The sequence below is a fragment of the Mus musculus genome, chromosome 3, assembly GCF_000001635.26.
Source record: "Mus musculus strain C57BL/6J chromosome 3, GRCm38.p6 C57BL/6J".
NCBI classification, from domain to species: Eukaryota; Metazoa; Chordata; class Mammalia; order Rodentia; family Muridae; genus Mus; species Mus musculus.
In genome coordinates, this window is record NC_000069.6 from 138,972,831 (window position 1) to 138,999,443 (window position 26,613).

The window sequence follows — 26,613 nt, forward strand, 5'->3', positions numbered from 1 at the left end:
AGGTGTTGTTTCTCAGATTTCTTTCTCAGTTTATCATTTGTCTACAGGAAGGCTACTGTGTTTTGTTTTTTTGTTTTTTGAGTTAATTTTGTATCCAATCACTCTGCTCAATGTGTTTATCAACTGTAGGTTTCCAGTGGAATTTTTAAAAAAAGATTTATTTTATGTATATAAGTACACTGTAGGTATCTTCAGACACACCAAATCCCATTACAGATGGTTGTGAGCCATCATGTAGTTGTTGGGAATTGAACTCAGGACCTCTGGAAGAGCAGTCAGTGCTCTTAACTAATGAGCCATCTCTCCAGACCCTCCAGTGGAATTTTTAGGGTTGTTTATATATACAATCATATTGTCTGCAAAGAGAGATATTTTGACTTCTTCCTTCCCAGTTTGCATCCCTTGATCTCCTTCAATTATTGTACTGCTTTACTTAAACTTCAAGTACTGCACTAACTAGTATAAGTACTGCACTAACTAGTATAAGTACTGCACTGACTAGTATAAGTACTGCACTGACTAGTATGGAGAAAGTGGACAACCTTGACTTGCTCATGATTTTTCTGGAACTACTTTGAGCTTATTTCCCTTCAATTTCATGTTGGCCATGCCTATGGGCTGGCTGTAAACTACCTTTATTATGTTGATATATCACCCTGTATAAAAGTCTCCAGAAATTTTACCGTGAAGGATTTTATCCAAGGCCTTTCTGCATTCAATGATCATGTGACTTCTGTCTGTTTATATAATAGATTAGATTTATCGATTTACCTATGTTTATCTGTGGAATGCAGCCTAGTTGATCATGGTAGATGATAATTTTGATATATTTTAAAATTCAGTTTGCTAAGAATTTTTGCATCTGTGCTCATAAGGGAAACTGGTCTATAATTTTCTTTATTGGGTCTATAGTGTGGTATCAGAGTAACTGTAGCCTATTAAACAAGCTGGACAATGTTTCTTATGAGCCACTTTGTACAATAACTTAAAGTATTGGTAATAATTTTCCTTCCAATGTATGAAAGAATTTGCACTAAAACCATCAGGCTGGAAGACTGTTAATTACTACTTCTAATTCATGAGCAGTTACTGCTTATCCAATTATGATTTAACTTTGGTAAGAGGTATGTATAGAGGAAATTACCCATTTTGTTAAGGTTTTCCAACTCAATATTTGAAGTATGTCCTTAGGACTCTCTGGACTTCCTTGGTGTCTGTTCTTACGTCTCCCTTTTTATTTCTAATTTTGTTAATTTGGATATTTTCTTTCTGCCTTTCACTTAATTTGAATAAGAGCTTGTCGATATTACTGATTTCCTCAAAAAAAAATCAAGTCTTTGTTTTATTGTTTTTTGTTGTTATTTATTTCTATCGATTTCAGAACTGAGTTTGATGAGTGAGTTACTGCTGCTTACTCCTTTTGGGCGTGATTTGTTCTCTTTGTTCTAGAGCTTTCATGTGTGCTATTGAAGTTACTAACATGAGATGTCTCCTTTTTATTTTTATTTTCTTAAAACTTAAGCACTTAGTGCTATGAACTTGTCACTCTGAACTGTATTCATTGTGTCTCCATAAGTTTGGGTATATTGTATATTCGATTTCATTCAATTCTTTAAAGTTTTAAATTTCTTAACTTGTCTTGACCCATTTTTTTTTTTCATTCAGCACTGTGTTTCCATGAGTGTGTAATTTCTGTTATTTCTATTATGTCCAGCCCTAATCCATGGTAGTCGAGATAAAATGCAGAGTGTTATTTCAATTTTCTGAATCTGTCCTGAGACTTGCTTTCTGTTCAAGTATGTGGTCAATGCTGGACGTGCGGAGAAGGTATATCCTTTTGTGACTGGGTGAAATGTTCTGTGTATAGCATCAGTTAGCTCCAGCACTTCTGGTTTTTGTCTGGATGACTTGTTTATTGGAGAGTGTGGGATGCTGAAGTCCCCCAATATCAGAGCATCAATATGTAATTAAAGCTGTAATAGTGTTTATGAACTTGGGTGTCCTACTATTTGGATCATAGATACTAAAAATTGCTATGTTCTCTTGAATTTTTTTCCTTTGATAAGCATGCAAGTCCTTCCTTATCTTTTCTGATTGGTTTTGTTTAACTACACACTTGCTTCTTAGGTTCATTTGCTTGGAATACCTTTTCCCAACACTTTACCCTAAGGTGATGTCTATCCTTGATGGTGAGGTGTTGTTTGTTTTTTTGTGCAGCAGAAGGATGGTTTCTGTTTCTGCAACCATTCTGTTACTCTGTGTATTTATTGTGGAAGTGAGACCACTGAGGTCTCCTTTAAGAGTGAGCAGGGTTTGTCAATCCCTCTTGTGTTGCTGTTGTGGCAAGTATGTGCTTTCTTGGGTGTAGTTAACCTCTTTAGGTTGGCATTCTCCTTGTAGTTTCTTTTGTAGGGTTGCGTCTGTAGATAGATGTTGCTTAAATGGCTCTATCATGGAGTGTCTTATTCTCTATATTTTTTGGTCATTCCGTTTTGCTGAATATAGTAGTAGTCTGGACTGGCATCTGTGGTCTCTTAGAGACTGTAGACTGTCTAGGTCCCTCTAGCTTTTAAAGATTCCATTGGTAACTCAGATGTTATCCTAATAAGGTCAGCCTTTATATACTGCCTGGACTTCTCCCCTTGAAGATCTTTTGTTTTGTACGTTTAGTGTTTTGACTATTATGTGCTGAGGGTGCTTTCTTTTCTAGTCCAGTCTTGTTTTGTTTTCTCTATGTTTATTGTATCTTGACAGGCATCTCCTTGATGATCAGGGGAATTTTCTTCAATGATTTTGCTAAAGATGTTTTCTGTGCCTTTGTCCAATGTTCCATTTCCTTCCTCTATTCCAATTACTTTTAAATTTGTTCTTTTCATTGCATCTCAGATTTTCTGATTTTTTTTTTTTTTTTGTGCCAGGTATGTTTTAGATTTAACATTTTCTTTGACAAAGGTATCCATTTCTTCTATTGTGTCTTGGAGGCCTGAGAGTCTCTCTTCCATCTCCTGTATTCTGTTGCTGAGACTTTCCTTTGAGGCTCATGTTTCAGTTCCTATATTTTTCACCTACAGATTTCCCTCAGTTTGGGTGATCTTTATTGAGATCTTATTTCCACTTTCAGGTTTTTGAACAGTTTTATTCTATTCCTTCCAATGTGTGTTTTCATAAGATTTATTTAAAGCATTTTTCCATTTCTCTATCATATTCATAAAAGCTATTTTAGGGTCTTTTTACTGTGCTTCGGCTATGGTGCAATACTCAGAGCCTGCTGTAGAAGGGTTGCTGGGTTCTACTGTCACTGTCAATGTGTTTTTATAATGGAAGCTAGGCAGCTGTGTTTGGGAACATTGTACTTCTAGGTGCTAACATCTGTTCTTGTCTTTGTTGGGTGAGTGTTTTGTTCCTTGGTTTCTGTTGTGGTCTCTGGTTCTTGTGAGGTGGCTGTGTGCTGCTTGGTAGGGGATTCTTCTGGAATCCGGATAGGAGTGTCCACTGGGGGTTCCTTGTTAAAATGAGTTTCTAGGTATTGAATGGTGACTCAGGAATGGGGCTGTGCTAGGAGGTCAGAGAGCCCCAGAAAGCAGGGATTCCACCAGAATCTCCTCAGTCATCTGGGAATGGGGTCAGAGAATAAGGACAGGCCACAACAGAAAGTCTGCTACAGAGCTGGGTATGAGAATGGGTGACTGGACTTAGAGGAATGAGAAGAGAGGTGAAGATCTGCAGTTAGCCTACCTACTTTTCTCACCAAATTGGACTTCAGGTTCCCAGGGAATGTCTGTTGGAGTTAGGGAATAGAATGAAGCAATGAGGTGGGTGAAGGAAGTTCGGAGGGAAAGATCTGTATGATCCTTTGGAAATGGGGGCACAGAAAAATGTGAAGCAACAGCAGGAGGTCTGCTATAGAGGTAGAGTTGAGACTGGGGGATTACACTTAGTAGGTGAAGGGAGAGGTGAAGATCTATAGTTATCCCACCTGCTTCTCTGGGTGTAGTGGCCTCTGGGTTCCCAGCAAATGCCTGTTGGGGTTGGGAGCTGGGATTAAAACAATACACAAGAGGAAGGAATATCTGGGTGATCCACTGGAGATGTATGTGCAGGGCTGTGTTTGGATGGAGGTGCAGCAGGGGTCAGGGTTGGGGAATACAGAGTGGTCTTCAGAGCTAGGGATGAGACAAGGGAATGAACTTGGAGCAGCTGGGTGAGAGGTGAAGAACTGCAGTGAGCCTACTTGCTTCCTTGGTCTATATGGCCTGTGGGTACCCAGGGAGTACCAGCTGATGTTGAGGTCTGGGATAAAGCAGTGAATGGGGGTGGGGTGGGGAAGATCTGTGTGATTCACTGAAGAGGGAGTTGGAAGAGGGAGGCCAACACCAGGTGGTCTGCTGCAGACCTGGCAATAAGACTTGGGGGGCTGGATTTGGAGCAGCTGAGGGAACAGTAAGGAGCTGCAGTTAGCTATCTGCTTCCCTGGCTGGAGTTTGGAACATCCATTCATTCCTGAGGAACATTTTTCTTTTTTTTTTTTATGGGGGTGGATCAGGAAAACAATGTTGCCATTTAAAATTTTCATGATGTGAAAATCTTGAAAATCATACCCAATGGCCTTGAGTAACTGTCTTAAATCCAAATTTTAGGCAAATACAGAGAAAACAGAAAACAAACAGGTTAGAGATACAAACCCACAAGGCCTTTGCTCTTCTGCTGCCCTCAGTGGGTGTGTGTGTAGCATTACATTACATATGTATGTAGCACTACAGTGTTAAATATCCAGCACCAACTGCAAGAGCACACCCTAGAGGCTAGCAATGCTAAAAAAGTATTATTCTTGTAATGCCAAAGTAAGTATAAGGTTATCGAAATCACTGACAAAGTGGCTCAACCATTGCATTTTACTAAGATAAAATTTAAAGTTTTTGCATTCAGAAGTTGATGTTATAATGGGTAAAGACAACACTTGATCACATGGGATTAAGTACAAAACATTTGTAAATAAAAAGGCATTTGCAGTAGAACTTCAGAAATTCTATCTGAGTCAGTAAAGGGATTCAAAAGCACTGTTACACAGGAAGTAAAAATCCAGAATTCTTTTAACATCAAAAGCAACAGCTAGTAGGTATTTAATGAGGTGCAGTGGTTAACATAGTGTAAAACTCTCAACAACTCAGCCACACAATAGAAATCCCCAACTCACTTTTACTGAACACACTAGGACATTTCAATTGACTACCTGAGATTTAAAAGTATATGTCCCATGTCTTTATAAACTTAGAAAACGTTTAGAGAATACATTCAATGTAGTACACTGGAATATACAATTTTACATTTTGAGGGTTTTCTTTTTTGTCCTGTGTGTGTGTGTGTGTGTGTGTGTGTGTGTGTGTGTGTGTATAATATTATATATTATGATCAATGAACACTAAAACACAAGGATAAAGACAACTTGGGACAGAATGTGTCTTAATCAGTATCATTCCATATTCATTTTTACTCCTATTCTAAATGTGAAGAAAAGGAAGCTAACCCAAGCCACTGTCCCTGGGTTAGATTCACTAAGAACATAAACTTCACGATAAAAAGAAACTGAAGCAGGGACCTGGAGGCAGGAACTGAAGCAGAGACCATGGAGGGATGCTGCTTATTGCCTTGTTCAGCTTACTTTTACATAAAACCCAGGCCCATCTGCCCAGGGATGGCATTACCTACTGTGGACTGGGTCCTTCCACATCAACCATTAACTATGATAATGACCCACAGGATTATCTAGCAACAAATCTTACCAAAGTATTTTCTCATTTGAGGTTCGCTCTTCTAAATGACTCTCGCTGGAGTCCAGATGATAAAACCTAATAGGCACACTCTACGATCATTCTAGTCCACTGCTCTACACTGTTGGGCTATAACAGATCCTATACATAACCATTATCATATACACATAACACCTGGACTATGATAAGGATAAATGTCTTCGCTTGAAAACATAAAATAAGTATGGCTACTATGATTAAAGTTATTTAAAACTGAAGAAATTCTTTGTGTCTGGAATTTTCTTTTAATTAATAATTTTTCCATACAATGTATTTCATTTCCCCAAACTTCTCCTAGATCCCCCCACCTCCCTATCCACCCAACTTTATGTTCTTTTTTTTTCTCAAAATGATACCTACAGAAGTACCAGCAGTAGCTAAAATTTCATGCTACTTACATTTTTAAGTGTGTGTGTGTGTGTGTGTGTATGTGTGTGTGTGTATGTGTGTGTGTGTGTGTGTATGTGTGTGTGTATGTGTGTGTGTGTGTGTATGTGTGTGTGTGTGTATGTGTGTGTGTGTATGTGTGTGTATGTGTGTGTGTGTGTATGTGTGTGTGTGTGTATGTGTGTGTATGTGTGTGTGTGTGTATGTGTGTGTGTGTGTATGTGTGTGTGTATGTGTGTGTGTATGTGTGTGTGTGTGTATGTGTGTGTATGTGTGTGTGTGTGTGTGTGTGTATGTGTGTGTGTGTCCACTGTTCAGAGCACTCTTGGGAGTTGGTTCTCTCCTGGCACCTTTTGGAATCCAGAGAGATCAAGTCAGATTGTCAGGCCTGCTAGCACATTAGTCACTCTCTGGGCATGCTAGTCACTCTCTGGGCATGCTAGTCACAGAACCCAGCAACAATCTTTAAATCTGAGACAGAAAATACTTCAGAGACTTATTTCAGTCAACTACTTTAAGTACTACTTTTAATACTTAAATTCAGTGACTAACCCTTCAATAATGTATCCAAGGAATAACATTCTCTATATCACAAGACAGCTTCCCTTCAACCAATGGTACTACTACAGAGATTAGAGAATGTTAGTGCTAGTTTATTGAAAGCATATTTTCAAACACATAGGAGCCAGATGTGTACATGAGGTTACATGAAAAGGCCACTGGCTATGTATTAATACACTGAGAAGAGACTAATTCTGGTGGCACGTTTACTACCTTTATTTTATAGCACAGTTTATGTTCAAGAAATTTAGTTTTATTGCTTAGCATCACTTATTACTTTTTTTTTTAAAGTGGTAACAATCTTTCCCTTCTATTTGTGTTCCTAACAAACTGTATTAAGAAAAAAAAAATTAAGCCAGTCATGGTGGTGCACACCTGGATCTCTATGAGTTTGAGGGCAGTGTGTCCATAGAGAAAGTTCTGGGCCATTTGAGGCTACACAATGAGACCCTGTATCAAAATTAACCAACAAACCAACTGAAAAATATTAATCCCTTTAAGCAGAGTTTCTATTCGTTACTGTTTGGACATGCCTACTTGTAACTGATGATGATGACCATGATTGACAGGTCTCCACACAAGGTGTTACTCTGATCTCTAAGTGGTTTGCTTAAGAATAAATGTTTGTAGTTTCCAGGTACACATATACAGATTCACTAAGTTTGTGGATAACATGGGAAATGTTACTTGTTTCCAGCGTTCCCTGCTCTATCTGGATAGGGGACATCTCCTAATACAAGAGTAAGGAATTTATAGTGGTTCTAACTTATATAATGAAGGATTGCTTTTAGATAGCACAGTTAATTTTCCTCTCACTACTGATTTTATTAATACAAATCTTTAGGTAATATTAAAGTATGTAGTATCTGGATACTACATAATCAAAGGAACTATGTTCTCTAATGGACGATGCTATGGAAGTGATGTGGATTCGGGAGGACCTGATAGAACTTGACGTTTTGGTTTTTGCCCAGGCCAGTGATGTGTAGCATCTCTCTTTTGGGATGCTTGGCATGAGAAGCAGTAGGCCACAGTGTTCCATCAGCTATGTTTGGATAAGTGGGACTTAGAGGCGCTCAGCAGGATGTTGAGTAGATTAAATGTATCAAGTGCAATGCCCATGTATGCTGTTGTCAAGTTTATGATGGACTGATTAGAATGTACTTCCATTGTCAGTCAGAGAGCACCTGTGTTAATAGCTGGACAACTGAGCAAGAATAGTTAGTGTTCTCAAACGGCAGCATTTTAGCAAGTGTTAACAAACCAGGAAAAAAATTGTCAAAAAATGATATAAAATATCTATAATTATAGGTCTGAGTTCCTTATTTAAAACTTATATCCAGATTAAAAAAGACTACCACATTCCCTCAAGAGGAATGCAAAATCCTTTACAAGCTTTTCTATCAAGTCAATATTCAGGTTATTTTGCAAGGCTATACAACTGGAATGTTATTTGCCATATTAAAAATGGTTATGATTTTTAAAAATTTTAAGTGATTTTTAGTAACTAAACTTATTTCTGTCATATTTAAATATTTAGATACTCTTACATTTAAATATTTAGATACTCTTACATTTCTGGCTCTGCAGTATACTTTTGACAACCCAAGCACTCTACTATAAAAAGTCCCAATTGCTTCATCAATAGGTAAAAAAACAGTAATAGGTCATAGCTTAGAAGCATAGGCCTATGCTAGTCTAATAATAAACTAATAACTTTCAGTTCTATATACTGTTTTATTAAGCAGTACCGAAACGCTTCTATTGAACAAGTACAGACATCCTCCCTGTGTTTAGAAAACTGTTTCGCTCCATGTTTATTGAACTTAAATCTTGATAGACTGACCATCTCCTGATACTGACACAAGTATTTGTACAACTATATGGCACAGTCTCAATGCATTTTACATAATGAATACATGATTCAAGAAGAAAAGCTTTCGTGAGGACGTCTAGGTTAAGAGTTCTGTGTGATCAGTTCCCATACCTTCTTAACTGAAAATCTGAACTTCTTCACTATGGATAAAAATTAAATAATTGTGTTCAAGGAAACAGCTCATTCTTTTTTATTTTTTCCCTGCGAGAACAGAGGGAGGTATTTAGCACAGGGGTATGAATTAAGATTCAAAGATAAACACATCTAACAAGAAACTTCCCATTTAGTGATGATCTAAAGTATTTCCTGAGTTTCTTGGGTCTCAGGGATTCTGGGTGCTGGGTACACAGAATCAATCCTAAGTGATCTCCCGTCAGTAAGCAGTTCTAGTATTGAAGTCTTTAAACAGAACCTTTAGGTAACATAGTAACTAACAGGAGCACTAAAATGAAGATGCTTACTAGCAACACAAAAGGATGGATCTGCACTTGAGTCAAAGCACTGGCAACAAGAACCACTTTAAAGGGTGCTCAGGACACGAAGACTGACCTTCGCCATGTCTCCTTAACAGTCTAAAAATAACTTCTGTTTATCTATACCTACTACGTTGTGAAAAAGGGACTTCTCTGTAGCTTTTGGAATAGCACCATTTGCCCAATATTATGAGAAAAGTTAATATAGGTTCTCATAGTATCTAAATTATATCTCAAGCATATTTACCATGAGAGGAAAGTCGCAGTCTTAAGAGTTCACAGTGCCTGTGTACTCTGCATATGACACACTGTGAATGCACTCTGCGGATGAATCCGACCCTAGTGCACCCGGCTACATACACTGTGGGATGCTCTACCACAGGCCTCATCATGGTTTGGCGGTTCCTTCAGACATTTTGTTTGTGTCTGGAGAAAGTGTCAGAGGTTGACACCAGAATGTCTTCCTCAATTGCTCTCTGCTGTACCTTTGAAGACAAGGTCCCTCACTAAACCAGGAACTTCCCCTTTCAGCTAGATGGCCTGGACACTGAGCCCTCAAGTTCAGGCTCCTTTTAACATGGGTGCTGAGGACCGAAGCTCAGGCAACCACTTGTGCTGCCAGCACTTTCGCTATCAGAGGAGCTCTGCCCTGCACTGCCCTGTCCTCCCTCCCTCCCTTTCTTTCTTTTAAAAACACATTTTAAAACAGCTTCCTCAAAAGACTAAAATTCCTACTTTGGATGCATAAAATGTCTATTATATCCAAAGCTGAAGTTTCTTTTGTGGCATTGTGAAATGTTCTTCCACTTGGGATCTATCTACTTTCTTGACTGGATTCCTAAATGTAGTTCAAAAAAAAAAAAAAAAAAACCCAAGGCAACATGAACAACTGTAATTTCTGAATGTAATTCAGATACCTGTATACTACAGCTAAAATCCAGATGGAAACTAAAAACCAGGTTTTTTTTTTTCCCAGATTCTGTTCTATTTCTATTTAGAATCCTTCAAAATGGAATCGGCAAAGGTGAAAGAAAATAGAAATCACTGACCATATGAACCTACCATTTAAAAAAAACCCATTCAGTATAAAAAAATGACTATATATTAAATATATAACTGCAAAACTTAAAGTGCCACAAGAAACAAATTGCAGAAGGACCTCTGTTACATGCCAAGGACATTCTGGAATTGGAGCACTTATTCACATAATATTTGACATAGATGATGAGAAATGAGCCATGCTCTCAACATAAAAGCATTATGAAAACTTACTATCATTGCATGGATGGATGCTCCGTAATAAATAATCACAGGCTCTGTGAAAGTTTGTCATTTGTTGCTAGGTCCTAAAAATGTCTTATATGGAAAACAAATTATCTTAAAAAACTAATTTCTACAATGAGCTATTTGCACTTACTTTGAACTTTGAAGAATATTTATTCTTCAAAATAAATGTGTAGTAGCCACTTTTCTATCTCAAACCAATGTTTGTTTAAAACTACTCCTGGTATTTAAAGTCATAAACATGAGTTTACTTTAACATCGTTTCTTGTTAAAATGTTCACAGCTAAAATTTTAAGCTATACCATACACTTGATTTTTACATAGGTTTTATCATGGGCAACCCTTAAAGCTGAGCTCCAGTTCGGTACCTCAGACCATTGTGTAATTTCCCAACACCGTAAAGTGAATTCTTAATTTTATGTGCCACGTGTCTGTTGTATATTATAGTGAAAATGATTTTAGACTTTCCCCCACAGAAAAAGCAAGTGTTCAGTTTTGTTTACCATTCTCATTGCTATAGTTCATCAGCATGCCACAAAAGACAGTCATGAGCTTCTCACTGGCGGGATCTGTCCTACCGCACAGCGACCTTAAATGGTCAATTACAATCTGTGCACCACCTGCTTGGTCAACTGCACTTCTGCCCTCATCTGTAAAACAAAGAGTTAAATTAAAAATAAAATAAAAAGGAAATGTACCTTGCAATTTCAAATACAAAACATAACACGGTTTGCTATTCTTCATTTAATAAATTGAAAATAAACTCAAGCGGGGTGACGGAATGTCTTGTTGAGAAATCAAACAGAAGGAAACCAAAACAAACATGAACATGGGAGTGGGATGGGGTAAGGAGACAACTGCTTTTTAGGAGAAAAACAAAGAATATCCTCGCTGTGCAAACTGGAGCGAAAAGAGCTCCTGGGTGTTTTATGCTGAGAAACTTCATCCCAACTTCCACCCCTCCTCCTTTTTAAAAACAAGAACAAACAGGTCTTCTCTTCTAAAGGGAAAGATTTCCTGACGAAGAGAGCCCAGGGCCTCGCACACACTAGGCAAGTGTTCTATCACTGAGCCCTGCCCACAGCCTTCTAAGTACTATCATTTAGTGAAAGTGCTTGTTCCTTAACTCAAAAAGTAATAAACATAACTTTCTATGAGTGTTTTTCAAAGTCTGTTCTTAAAGAAGAGTGGACAGGACACAGTATAATCCTAGGTTACAATATAAAATTACTACGTACTAGTCCTAGAGTCTAGCAGCCTTCTCGATGATCCACAAACAGTTCTTTCACTCTTGATTTCTGTTTTATTTTTTCTTATCTTCTCTCTTCTAGTTTACACCATTCCATTTCCACTTCTCAGTGGTGGTGAAGTGGCCGTCAGACCGACTTGTAAACCTCCAAGGCACGAGGGCAATGCCACTCAACTGTTGGAATGGCGTGCAAACAGCTTTACAATACTTTCCAACCTCTGAAGACAGGAATGGAAAGTTCAAAGATATTCATTTTTTACCATCTGACCTCTCCATACAGAAGACAGTCAACAAACTAGTGCTGTCTAACAGAATCATGACGGTAATATGTGTAAGCCGCGTGTGTAATATGGACTTATGAGAACCACCTTAAAGAATAAAGACAGGAATATATTGTAATATAATTTTATTCAACCAAATGTCTAAAATATTATTATTCTAACCTGTAATCCATGCTACTAGAAAAATATTTATTATGTTTTTCATAATAAATCTTCAAAATACATGTGAATTTTACCCTAATTCAAACTAACCATATTTCAGTGGCTCAAGCGCCAAACTGGCAGCTGAAGGCAAAATGGACAGTCTAACTCAGGGACGTAACAGAAGGGTCAGTACAAGAAGCGCACCTCACAGAGGAACTAGTGCCATGACATTACTAAATAAAAGACTTTCTCTATTAATAAAAGTATTGGGCTAAGGCCATATATTTATACATGATACTCAGTCATTTGACTATATGAAACTTAAAACATCATTTCTTTTGGTATAGACATATACACACATATAACATGCTAGTTTCTTAATTTAAAAAAAATGAAGGAAACAGGTTAAACTGAAAGTCGTTTCATTCGTTTAATTTTATACCATGTCCTAATAGTTATAGAGATGCATAGCAATGCTGAACAGTTTTAACTACAGAAAAATTCCATGCCTACAGGGCTGAGAATGCTGTGTTCTTAGAAATTAAAGTTTCAGGGCAAGGCAGATTAGTCAATGGATAAAATACTCACCATGCACTTGCAAGCCTGCATTTAGATCCCCCAGAATGCACATAAACATTAGGCAAGCATAGCAGCCCACCTGTAATTCCAGCACTCAGAAGGTAGGGACAGGGGATTTCCCAGGACAAGCTGGCTATGTACACTAGGTATAGAGGTCAGCTCTGGGTTCAAGGGAGAGATCCTTCCTCAGTGCGTAAGGTAGAGAATAACAGGGGAAGATTCCCAGTATCTACGTCAGGGCTCCCCATGAACACATTTCATAGCTACACGCAGTCACTCACACACATACACAGATGCAAACATACACACATCCCTTTCCTTCCCTGCCAGCTACGGAGGACACCTGTGACCTATCACTTAGGGAGTTGAGGCAGAAGAACATCAAGTTCTAGCCAGCCTGCTCACCAGAGCATGACCCTGTCTTAAAACAAAAAGTAAACTTCCAGTAATAACAATAACAACAACAAAGTAAGAACTAGTCAATGAGTATATGGGTAGTAATTTAGAAAATGATTTATAGTTAATAATCTAAATATTTACTATATGGACATATAGTATATCCAACTAAAAGTTTACACAACTCAAATAGAATTCGACTTCAGATGCTGAGCCAAGGTGAGCTTTCAAAATATAAACTGTAAATGCTTAAGCCTTAGAAGAAATCTTTGAGACACCTAGTTAGAAACCTAGTTTCAGCCCTAGTCTCTAGTAGATGAAGCTATGTTGAGTCCATTTAACTAATTTTGAGACAAGGTCTCACCAACTTTGGCCTTGAAATCCTAGCAATACTCCATCAGCTATGCAGGTGCTGGTATTACATGCGAGTCACCATGACCGACCACAGTCAGTTCAAAGCTAAGCAGGCTCCCTATCAACAGAACTCATCAGTGATAAAGAAAAATTCACCCAACAGCTCCTTCAGGCTGACCCTTCCAGCCTTTCCTTACAGAGCATCTCTATTCCTTTTTGATTTTTACAATACTCAGAAACATTCTCTACCAGAGAGTTCCAGTGGTCACACTAGGCTGGGGCTTGGGTAGGCAACCTGTCCTCCACTCCAGTCTCTCCAGACTTACTCTGAATCATGCTTCAGCCTGATAAAAGTCCTGGATACAAGGAACATGCCTCAGCATAATAAAGGCAATTAATAGCAAGTCCATAGCATCCTAAATGGAGAGAAACTCAAAGAATTTCCATCAAAATCAGGAAGAAGACAAGGGTGCCCACTTTCTCCATATCTATTCAACATAGTTCTTGAAGTCCTAAAGGAAAAAGACAACTGGAGATCAAGAAGGAAGAAATCAAATTTATTTGCAGACAATAAAACTTTATACCTAAAACACCTGAAAAACTCCATTAGGGAACTCCAATAGCTGATAAACACTTTCAGCCATGTAGCAGGATAGAAATCATCAGAAAAATCAGTAGCCTTCCTGTATACAAATGACAAACACTAAGAAAGCAATCAGGGAAACAGTACCTTTCAAAAGAGTCTCAAAAGTACATACACACACGCACACAAGTAAAAGACTTGTATAATGAAAATTTTTAAGACATCGAATGAAGAAACTGAAGACACAAGAAGATGGAAAGATACCTCCTAAGTTCAGGGATGGGAAGGATTAATATTGTGAGAAATGCCTGCAATCCTCAACAAAATTCCAGCAAAACTCTTCATAGAAACAAACAAACAAAAAAATTCAATTTCATATGGAACCACAAAAAACCAAGATAGCTAAAATAATAAAATAATAAAAAAATAAATACTCAACAAAAGAAAGTAACTGGATAATAAAAGAACTGCCGCAGGCCCTGCCATCCCCAATCTCAAATTGTACTATAAAGCTATGGTAATCAAAACAGCATGGCATTCGCCGATGATCAATGGCATCAAACGGAAAATACAGACATAATTCCACGCATCTAGCGATCCTGATTTTTGGCAGAGAAACCAAAAATACAAACTCAGGAAATGGCCACACCGTTAACAAATGGTGCAGGTCAGAGTAGAGGGCTGCATGTAGATACAGGCAGAGAGATCCATGCTTACACCCTGCACAGAACTCAACCATGAATGGTTCAAGGACCTCAGCACAAGGCCAGTCCTCAACCGAGTCACAGAGCAGGTGGAGAACAAGCTTGAACTCAGGATTTTGTGAGCAGGAGATACCAACAGCACAGACATTAAGACCAACAGGTAACAGGCGGAAACTCATGCGGCTAAAAAGCTTCTGTAAACGACACCGTCATTGGCATAGCTGCAGCCTACAGAATGGGAAAAGATCTCCAACAGCTATATATCTGATAGAAGGTTGGTATCTAGAGTATTCAAAGAACTAACTAACTAACAAACACCCCCTCACCACCACCAAAACCCTAAACATCAAGAAAACAATTAAAAAATGGGTATAAAACTAAGGAGATTTAAAACTGGGGCACAGAACTAAGGAAAGATTTTTTTTTTTCAAAAGATCAAATACAAATGTCTGAAAAACACGTAAATGTTCACCACCCTAGGCTATCATGGAAATGAAAATTTAAGATCTCACCTTACACAGTCAGAATGGCCATGATCAATAAAAGAAACGACAGCACATGCTGACAAGGATGCCAGGGACGGGGAGCACTCACTGCTGACTGGAGTGCAAACCTGTACAGACACTACAGAAATCAGGGTGACGCTTCCTCAAAAGCTCACAATAGATCTACCAGAAGATCATGGGCATGCACCCAAAGGCCCCGTTCTGGCATTTACACAATGGAGTATGACTCAGCCATTTAAAAAATGAGCTTCACACATGAATGGATGGATCTAGAAAATAATCATCCTGAGCGAAGTAAGCCAGACCCTGCCATCCCTATAACTCCCCAAAGCAAATATTGCATGTTTTCTCTAATATGTGGGTGTTAAGTCTTAAGCTTCACATGTGTCCTACACTCTGAATAAGGAGAGGTCAGGCTTCCAGTAACTAGGGAGTAGGAGAGGCTCTCCAAAGGACGAAGAAACAGAATATAGGCTTACACACAGAAAAGGGGAAACCAGAATTGTAGGTTTAAAAGGGTGGGGATGAGCGAGCAGGACAGAGGAGGGAATATGGGGAGGGACAACTAACACTGAAGGCCTCGCAGAAAACATGGCAGTCTATTGAAAATGCTTATGATAAAATACACATATCTGGAGGAAATTTAAGTGGACTCACAATATAATGGGGAAAGACAATGCCATCTGACTAGACATCTTAGGCTTCAGTACCAGGAATGGGTTGCATTTAGTTGAGTTGTTGGTCAGAGGGCTCTCATGGAACACCCCAAACATCACAGGCTATTGCCAAGTCTATTGATTGTTCTCCACAATCTGATGGCAAGACTGTTGCTGAAGGCAACTTACTTATGTCTTCGAGCATGAAGAAGTCAAGCTGGTGTCTTAACTACCTAGAAGCGTCACCCCTAATGACTAGCATTCATGGTGCCAGTCATTCAAGGAACCCCTGACACTGGCAGGACCGCCCAGTTACAACCCTGCTACTACAACAGCCAGTGCTCTGCAGGAGACCCTGCTTCAGTGTGGCATAGATGTTACACCAAGAGCAAATATTTTTGTCTAGTATTTAAGGCCCACTCCATGAAATAGATCCCACACCCGACACTTGGAGAGTGGCCAGGAACCTAGACTAGATAGATCACATGCCTACAGGAAAACCCACTACCATTTTTCTGATAAGGAGAATAGCAAAAACATGACTCCTAATAACGTAATGCTGCACCCACATCCATGCCTTGTTCAACCCTCACCAGAGAAGCTTCGTGAAGCTGGCAAGAATTAACTGACAGACACCTACAGCTAGATAACATGCCGAGTGAGAGACTCTGAAGCACTCAGTCCTACATGGGACGTCTTTATCTTCCCCTCCAGTCTCAAAGATCTATGCAGAAGAGGAGGTAGAAAGATTGTAAGAGTCAGAAGAGTGTAACTCCACGGACATAACAGGACCGGTGCACAGATGGAACACAGAGACTGTGGCAGCAGGCACGGGACCTATGAAGATTCAAGTTAGAGGAAGCCCCATACTGAACCAAGAAGAATTTGCAACTAATAACCGCCAGCAAATGAAAAATCAGTTTGGTCTAATGGAGTGTCATTGGGAGTATCAACCACACCCTAGCATAGGTCCCATGCCCAGGAGTAGTTGGTCAACACAAGATAAACTCTGAATTCTTTTAATGGGTTTTTCTGTTTCGTTTTATTTTAACCTATTTGTCAGGTGTGTATGTATATATAGAAACGTAATTTACATCTTAAGTCTTCATAATTATGAGACATAGCCACTGGAGGAACCCACCGACACCTGTAAACCTCACCTCACTCTTTAATGACAGCATGTCGTAGGATATAGTTTCTGGCCCCCAAATGATAATTTTTTTTCATACTAACATTGTCTAAGAGCAAAATGTAAAGGTATTGTACTTCCAATACCGTTCTGTGACCCAAAGCAAGGAACAATAAAACCTGAACGTCACGATTATGTCTCACAGATGCGAGTGGGCGGTTTACTGTCAAGTATGAGTTCCACAGCAAGTGTAAGAGACTGAGGATGCTCCCCTCTTCCATCCATCAGCTATAAGATACAGTTATCTCTCATGAGCACCGTCAGGTAGTGTGTGGCTTCCCGTGTTTCGTTCATCTCACACAGGATATATACTGCCTCACAATTTTTGTAACTGGTAAGTATTCTTGTGGATAGAATATTAATCTACTGTCTATGTGCACTGCACAAAGAATTAAATATTGCACTGTACCTGCTCTGGGCTACACATTGTATTGCAGACCACGGCTGGTGCCTTAATGGTATCAGGCAACCATCTTTGACTTCATGTTATTTGTATCTGCCAGTTTTTAAACCAAACATTTGAACTATGTGAGGTTATTTGTTTTTATTATGCCAGTTAAACAGATGAGAGCTAGAGGCATCAAATTAGAAAACTTAATGAGCTTATAATTAAGTAACATCATAACTGCAGTGATATTATAAAAAGCAGAACAGAAAATTCTAAGTCTGCAAGAGAAATGAACAGTAAGAACTATTCGGTCTAAAAAACATTCATCTAAACTTTGTTTAAAATTACTGAGAAAAAATAAAATTATTATGAAAAGTGTATGTATATGGTGATACTTGATCTATCCAATTATTTCATTTGCAATCAAGTTTTAGCAAGTAAAAAGCACTTGTGCATGTGACTTCATGTGTGTGTCCACATGTGTGTACAGATTCATATGCACTTGGGTGTAGAGCCTTGAAGTCTCTCTTGGACATGTGCACCTTGATTTTTGAGAGGATCCCTCACTGGGATCCTGTGCTTACCCATTAGACAAGTCTCCTATAGGCTAGTCTCCATAGCCATAATAAAAGACCTTGAACAAGAAAACTTATAGAAAGAAGGTTTTATCTGAGTTTCCTTTTACAGAGGTAAAGGACCCCATCTCCATGACAATGGGTAAGTGCTGCAGCAGGTAAGCATAGAGACTCCAGTGGCTAAGAGCTCACTGTTTCCTCTGGAGAAACAGGGATAGACACACAGCTTCTGAAGCCTCAAAGCCTGCCCCTAGCAACACATTTCCTCCAGCAAGGCTATACCTCCTAAACTCCTACACCTATCCCAGCAACTCCACCAACTGTGGACTACATATTCAAATGTCCAAGACTATGGGAACATCTCATTCAAACCACCACAGCCAAGACATCCAGCATGCCCCAGGGATGACCTGTATCCACCTCCCTCCTGCTGGGATCACAAGCCAATACTGCTGGGCCACCATCCTCATACTAATTTCCTTAGGTTTTCCAGAGACAAGTCACCCCGAAGTCAGCAAGAAGTAGTTAAAGATCATGACGACCCTATTCCTGCTTTACTATTGCTTCTGTCTAGTTGTTTCTTTTTTAATTAAACCAAAATGGAGGAATATTATTAGCATTCCTTCTAGGTTCCACCCCACAGTTACCTGGCAACAGCCAGGTATGCCTGACTCACTAGAAAAGGGGCTGTTTGCCCCATCCTCACTCCCTTATCTCTTACCCTCATATTACTCTCTTCCTCTCTTCCTCTTTTCTCCCTGCCCTTTCTCCCTCTCTCTCCATGCCCCTCCTCCTCTATCTACAAGTTCCTGGCCTCTCTTCTTTCTCCACCCCATCCTATACCCTATATAAATGCTATTCCATCCTATATCCAGTCATATGGCTGGTACCTCAGGGGGAAGGGATGCCTAAGCATGGGTCCCCCGAGGCCCACTCCCACCTCACCATACCTGGCTCTAACAAAACATATCCTGGGCTCTTCTCTTGTTTATAAAACATAACAAATACCACCAATTTACATAGGTACTGGGGACTGAACTCGGCCCTTATGTTTCTGTGCTGATCATTTTACTAACAGATGATCTCCCCAGCCCCAAAAAGTTTCTTTTACACATTCTGCGTCTTGTGTTTATAAATGCACTGCCTTATTCAGTGTGTTTTAAACAAAACTATCTGCACATAAACTCTGCAGGGGATAATGACACCAGCTCTGTACACGCTGTGTTGAGTGCTACAGAGCACAGAACTGCAGACATACTTTCAAAGTTACTGACTGCCAGAACAGAAACTAAGCACTGAGACACTTATATGCAAATACCTCTGATTCTCAATATTGTTTTAGAGCTAAGAATATAGCGACTGGTACATTAAGAAACCATAATTCATAGTTTTTTGCTTTTATTTTAACTCACACTTGGCTTAAAGAAGTTATCATGATTAAATGTCATCAATGGAATTTGGGAAGTCTGAAGTCTAGCTTCATGTTCCCTTAGTGAGTATCTTTTTGAAGAAGTATTTTCCTTTCCTATTTAATTTAGAGAAGATGACAGCACTTGACTCTTTACTGAATGTGAGTAGCACTGGCTATGCTTTAACCAGGAATCCTTTTGTCTCAGTGGTCTCAGTCCTGGAGTTACAGGCATGTGCCACTATGCACAGTGGAGACTATAACAGAACTGTTTAATTTTCAGCATCAGTTGAGTAGATATTTTAAAAAATCAATTTGTGAAAAGTGATCTGGTCTCCCTTTCAAGAAATCACTTTAGGACATCCAATATACAGTCTAAACTGTACATGGCACACAGAGTTGACTGACAAATTATTTCACATGTAATTAGTTCAGAGCGTAAAAAAGTGGCAAAACACAGTAACAAGTCTTCATATTAGTAGGAAAATTCAGTTGGGTGCAGTGTAGGGTATACATTGTCCAGGTTATAGAGGACAGAGAGGTAGGGCTATGCAATACTTCCTACTTCATAGAGAAAACAAAAGACCAAGGAGAATAATAGTCATGACTGTTTTTAGATGCAATTTCCATCCACTTTAACTATTCGTAATTTAGTTATAGCTAACAGTAAATAAGAGAAAGTGAGAATGTTTACTTCAAACAGACCTTAAGACATTTCAGTTACAGGAAATTGTAGGTGTGCTGTCACCAAGTCAGATCTCTGAAGAACCGAGTGAAAACACTGGAACCCTGTTACTACTCCCCATTGTTAAAAAGGGCTTTTTCTCTTCTCTTTTCTTTTCTCTTTGTTAAAACTCAATATGTTAAGAATTTCAATAAGAACTTAATATTAGAAAAAGTTATTATTCCCAAGGTAATGACATAAATATTAAAGTGCAGCCTCCCAGAGCTGGTGAGCTCGCCTTTGTGCAGTATTCCAGCATCTGTCAGCATACTGGTCACACCAAGGTACTATGAGCTCTGAGGCTTCTTGCTTCTTTCTTTCCCTACTGTGTCTACCTCCATGGCGGATGTACAGAAAGAACCTAATGTGTGCTGTCTATATGTATCTGCTAATAAGAATCAAACCCTCAAGTTTTGTTACTTTTAGCTTTTAAATCACTGATCATTATAATTCACATTCTATTTACTTTTTAAAGTAATTTTTCCTAGACACGGTCATGGTAAATTAAGAATTCTTTTTTCAAGAAAGGAAGGTATCTGACTTTTTATTCGGATCCAGGGAAAATAAGCAGAATAAATGCTTGATATCGATCTAGCTTACTCATGTTAATTTGGCCTGTTTACTTCTGTGACAGCAACAACAGCAGGGAGAAACTCCCTATGGCACAGGACAGCACCGATTGTTCCTGGCTGCAGGGAAAGCAGGAACCCTCGGGAAAGTCCTCCAGCAGGGCATTTTCAGACCCAGGAGATAACAGCACACGCCAAGAGGGTTTGGTTTATGTAACAACAAAAATAAACCCAGTTCAACTCTTGAGTATATTTGACTTGACCTGCTTTCCACACTAACAATCCAATGTAAAAGAGAATGGGCTCATTTCCAGAGGTTAAATGTGTTCCACCACATCTATCTACACCATCACATTCAAGAGGAAGCAGGTAAGGGGACAAAGAACAGCTCAGATGGTCAGAAAGCAGCTAGGAAGCTGGAGGGTTTCAAGTCTAAGCCTTTCACTTAGAAGCCATGGCTAATCAGGTTAGCAAGCCCTACCCATGCTGTCTATAAAGAGCCTACCTGGAATAGAAGAACATTCAACAACATTAGTAAGGTTTGTTACAGAGGTACCATACACACTAAACAAATGAAAGCTAGTATGTCTATACTGCCAGACATAGACATCAAAACAGGAATTAATGTCACAGTTAAAGAGCAATATAATACAGTATGGGATTAATTCAAAACACACAAGCATCTAAAAAACAAAAACAAAAACAAAAAAACTACAAAGCTTTGAAATGTATGCAATGACAATGAAGAGAACTCAGGAGAAAGGGCTATCTCCACAATTACAGAGCAGGTGCTCACTGCTTAACCTTTTTATCAAGATACTAAGCACAACCAAGAGTGCTGAAAGGCTTTGCTTTCAGACTTTCTACTCTATTGAGATAGACAGAGCAGTAAACACACAAAGGCTTTAATAATTATTTATATTATGTTATGAAAGTACAGAGTAGACATCTTTTCTGGAGGGATGAATAGAAGAAACAGCCTTAATTAAAACTTTATAGGAATAAAATTTTTATAAGACAAGCATACTTAGCTAACATCTTTAAGTAATAAATCCATGATCATCTGTAATTTTCATATAATTAAAATGTTTCTTCTAGCTCATCTATAATTTAAGTGAAATGATATTTAATAGGAGTAGCTTTCCTTATCTGAGATACTGATACCTTACACGCACTGAATAGTCACTTTAATGTGGTATCTCAGAAAACTGTGACAAGTTAGTATGTAATCTCTTTCATTAATCAAAGATTTTGTGCAAGTCTTGTACTTCATATACTAAATTACAAATATAATCAATTCAATGTTTTATTTGGGTAAAGGAGAGAAGTATGAGGAAAATATTTAAGTTTTAAACACAATTAAGTGTTTACCATATAAAGGAAGTTCAAATACAGAAATGTCTTGCCGAAGGGGGTCAGAAAACACGCATGGTCATGTTTCTCAAAAGGACATTAAAGCCTGAATGTAAAAAAAAAACAAAACAAAAACAAAAAATGTGTGCACGTGTAGATTTTGGCTAGAGACAAAAAACTCACAAGGATTTAAAGTGTGCAACTGATAAGCTTTGAGATTTGTATCCAATCAAGAAATAATCATCACCACGGTCAATATACTGGGAAGGGAGATGAGCTGCTCTAAGAGCCGACCCTGAACTAACTCCCCTCACGCTGACTTACAAGTGTAGTAGCTGCTTCCTGGGCATCAGAACAGTCAAGGAAGAAAAGAAGGAGGTGCTAGGCACCGCGGGCAGGAGAACCACAGGCTCAGCTGTGAAGTAAACACATCCAAATGCCCTCAAGCTTCACCCGAGTCAGCCCCACTGCACTGTAAATATATACACCATAATCAGTTTTAAAATAGCCCCATTGTATAAATTATGATTTTAAAATTCAGGGCTAGGAAAAATACGAGTTGAGAAATAAGACCCTAGAAATAAAGAAATTCTTTTACAACTCAGAAACAGACACCTGGACCATTGTGCAAGGGCGATGCAGCTGGACTCACTCTTCCTCACCAGGCTGGACTGCCAACCAATTAGACACCAAAAGCAGACTTTCAGTGACTTATGAACTCATGAAATACATACAAATCAGAAAATAAACCATCACGATTCTTTTCCTTTTCACAAAGAGTACATAATATTGGATCTAAGTAAGATGAAATTATACTGATATGTTGCTTGTTTTTTCTCTCCTTCTAGTGAAAACAGGTCTTTTTCCCCTTACAACATAATAATATATCCTGGTTATGGTTTCCCCTCCTTCTACTTCTTCCTATATCATCCCAAACATCTCTCCCATCCAGATCAACTCCTTTTCTGACTCTCAGTGATAATGTAAAATGCAATATAAAATGTAAGATAAAATAAACGAACACATCAGAATGGACAAAAGCAGGCAAACAGAAGAAAAAGAGCCAAGAGACGGCGTAAGAGTCAGAGACCCACACATTCATTCATGGAAATCCTATACAAACACCAACCACACTAGAGCCATAATACATAGAACATAGAGGACCTGGAGCAAACGCACACAGGCCCTGTGCATACTGCCTCTGTCTCTGGGAGTTCAAACACACTTGGATCATCTTGATTTAGAGGGCCTGGTTTATGTGATGCCCTCCATTCCCTGTGGCTCTTATAGTTGTTCCTTGTCCTCCTCTGCAGGGTTTGCTGAGCCCTAACAGGATTTCATGGAGACATGCTATACAGGATTGAATGTTCCAAGTTTTCTCAGTCTCTGCATGATGTGTGATTGTGGATTTTCTATATTTGTTCCCATCTGCTGCTGGAGGAATGATGATTCTCCAATGATGGCTGAGCAAGGAACTGATCTACAACTATAGCAGGATGTCACTAGGAGTCATTTTATTTTTTTGTAGAGTAGTAATATTAAGTTTTATCCTAGGTCCCTGGGCTATCAAGTGTTTATAGTCAACCAGTGTTGCATCTGGGTTCCATAGGAAGGAATGGTCTTAAGTCAAATGGTGTTGGTTGCTTCCATGAGGTTTGTGCCACTATTACATTAGCATATTTTCCAGTCAGCACACTATTGGAGATCACATAGTTTGTGGCTGGATAGATGTTTGTTTTTCTCTTTTATTACCCTATACAGTACCTTCCTGAACCAAAAACGGTGGAATATAGGGGTAAAGACTGTAAGAACCAGCTTGACTTCTTGGTAAATGAGATGCATAAAAGTTGTCTTCAGTCTGTAGAGAGCAACGAATAGTCTTGACAATGCTCTGGGTTGTTGGGGGATTCTCATGGGACTCCTTTGGCCAACAACTCAGATATAACCCAATCCAGGGACTAAAAACTACACTTGGTGACAAGAGATGTCCAGTTGGGGCTCTGTCGCCTCTATTATTTGAATATCTATCATTCTTATCACCTTTATATATGTATGCATTTTAGGAAGCTTCTACTCTATTGGGCTTCCATCCAGTCCATCAAACAGCCCATAGTTTTAGCTGTCTTTCCCATATTCCCTCCAACACCCCTCTACTCTAACACTCCCACTCCTGAGCTAGCTGCCTCAATCCAGAACAACTTACTAGTCCTCCCTTTCCTAACGAGATCTACCTTTCCCCTTTAGTACCTTACTATATACCTAACATCTGTGGTTCTATGGGCTGCAGCTTGGTTATCATTGATTTAACAGATAATATCCCCATGTAAGTGAATACATACTATGTTTTTCTTCCTGGGTCAAGATTATCCCTCTCTGGATGACCCTCCCCCCAATCCATTGATTTATCTGCAAATTTTATGATACCACTTTAAAAATGGGTAAGTAATGCTCCACTGTGTGAATGCACCACATCTTCTTTATCCATTCTTGGGCTGAGGAACACCTAGGTTATTGGGAATAGCGTAGCAATGAACAAGGTTGAATCTTTGTGGTAGGATGAAACATGCTTTGGCACATGACAAAGAGTGGTATGGCTGGATCTTGAGAAAGATCAATTCAACTCTTCCCAGGCAACTGCTTTGCTGATTTCCAACGGTGTACAAGGTTGCCGTCCCGCGTCCCGCCAGTAATGGATGCGTGTCTTTTCTCCTTATCCACACCAGCGTGAGCTATCACTTGTTTCACTGACCTTGGCCACTCCAACCGGTGAAAATGAAATCTCAAAGTACGTTTGATTTGCATATTTCCCGGATGCCTAAGGATGATGAATATTTCTTTAAGTGTTTCCTGTATTGCTAATTCTCTATTTAGATCTAGACCCCACTGTTGTTGGCCTTTCTTTACATCTAGAACATTAAGTTCTTTATACAGTTTGGATATTTGCCCTTTATCAGATACACAGTTGATGAAAACCTTTCCCTATCTGTAGGATGCTGCTCTGTCCTAATGACAGTGTCTTTAGCCATGCAGAAGCTTTTCAGTTTCATGAGGTCACCACTTACTTTAGTAATAACTGTGCCAATGGTGTTTTGTTCTGAAAGCTTTTTACTATGTAGCAAGTTCAAGGCCATTCTCCACTTTCTCTTTTGTCAAGAGGTTCAGTGTACCTGGGTTTCTGTTAAGGTCTTTGATCTATTTAGACTTGAGTTTTGTGCATAGTGAAAAGTAAGAATCTTCTACACGCAGGCATTGAAAATGACTGACACCACTGGCTTTTTTCAATGTGTGTTTCTGAATTCTTTATAAAAAAAAATCAGATGTACATTGGTATGCAGATTTATGTCTGGGTGTTCGATTTGATTCCACTGATTAACATGTCTGTTTATGCACCAATACTATGCTGTTTTTATTTTTGTAACTCTGGAACAACTTGAAACTGTGGATGGTGAAACCTCCAGTAATTCTTTATCATGCAGTATTGCTTTTTGTTTGTTTCCACAGAAGGCTGAAAATTGTCCTTTCAAGATCTGTTAAGAAATGTGTTGGAATTCTAATAGGGATTGCACTGAACCAGCAGCTTTTGGCAGGATGGTCATGTTTACTATATTAATCCTACCAATACATGAGTATAAGAGATCTTTGATCTTTAGCTTCAATTGTTTTCAGTGTCTTGACAATTTTATCACAGAAGTCTTTCACTTGCTTTCTTAGTTACCCCACAATATACTATTTGATGCTGTTGTTAAAGGCGTTGTTTCCCTGATTGCTTTTGCTGTCCATTTGTCTGTCATCTGTATACAGGAGTGTGACTGATTTCTGTTGAGTTAATTTTATATCCAGCTACTTTGCTGAAAAAAATTTATCTGCTGTAGTTCCCCAGTGGAAATTTTAGGGTCACTAATGTTCTGTTATAGCACCTGCAAATTGCTACTTGACTTCTTCCTTTCCAAATGGTATTCCCTTGATCTCCTTTAGTTGTCTTACTGATTTGGCTAAGACTTCAAGTGCTCTATTTCTATACAGAAAAGAGTGGACAACACTGATTTTAGTGGAATTGCTTTGAGTTTCTCTACGTTTAACTTGATCTTGGCTACAGGCTTCATGTAAACTGCCTTCATTATATTGAGGTATGCTTCTTGTATCTGTAATCTCACCAAGACTTTTACCATGAAAGGTGTTTGATTTTATCAAAAGCACTGTCCAAATCCAATGAGAGGATGTGTGTTTTTTATCTTTCAGCTTGTTTATATGGTAGATTACATTCATTGATTTTCATATATTGAACCATTCCTGTATCTCTGGGATGAAGGCAATTTGATGATATTGGATGATCTTTTCAATGTGTTTTTCTTTTCTGTTTGCAAATAATTTCACTGAGTACCTTTGACTCTGTATTGTTATGTAACACTCCTCCAAGATTAAAACATTCCCATCCCGTAGGGGAGCTTAAGCAGGGAGATAAACTACTAAAAATTAGCTTTAGGAACTCCCTGAAAGAAACCAGAATCAGTAGGCCAGTCCCTGCCAGAGGTACAATAAAACCTGTCCCTCTCAGAGGTAAGGCCGT

General features: G+C 38.8%; 1 protein-coding gene across 7 annotated transcripts in view; it reads right to left on the minus strand.

Moving 5' to 3' along the window:
• The window catches only part of Rap1gds1 (RAP1, GTP-GDP dissociation stimulator 1), a 149,332-nt gene that overhangs the window by 46,934 nt on the left and 75,785 nt on the right, over nt 1-26,613 (minus strand). For 3 of the 7 annotated variants that reach the window (NM_001286759.1, NM_001040690.2, XM_006501429.4), the window contains one exon: nt 10,892-11,038. The exons of 3 other annotated variants lie outside the window; for them this stretch is intronic. In NM_001286759.1, the coding sequence (NP_001273688.1) occupies nt 10,892-11,038 (147 nt within the window). Of the gene's footprint in view, nt 1-10,891; nt 11,039-26,613 lie in introns of those variants that run through there. One more of the 7 variants, XM_006501428.4, reaches the window with a different exon arrangement.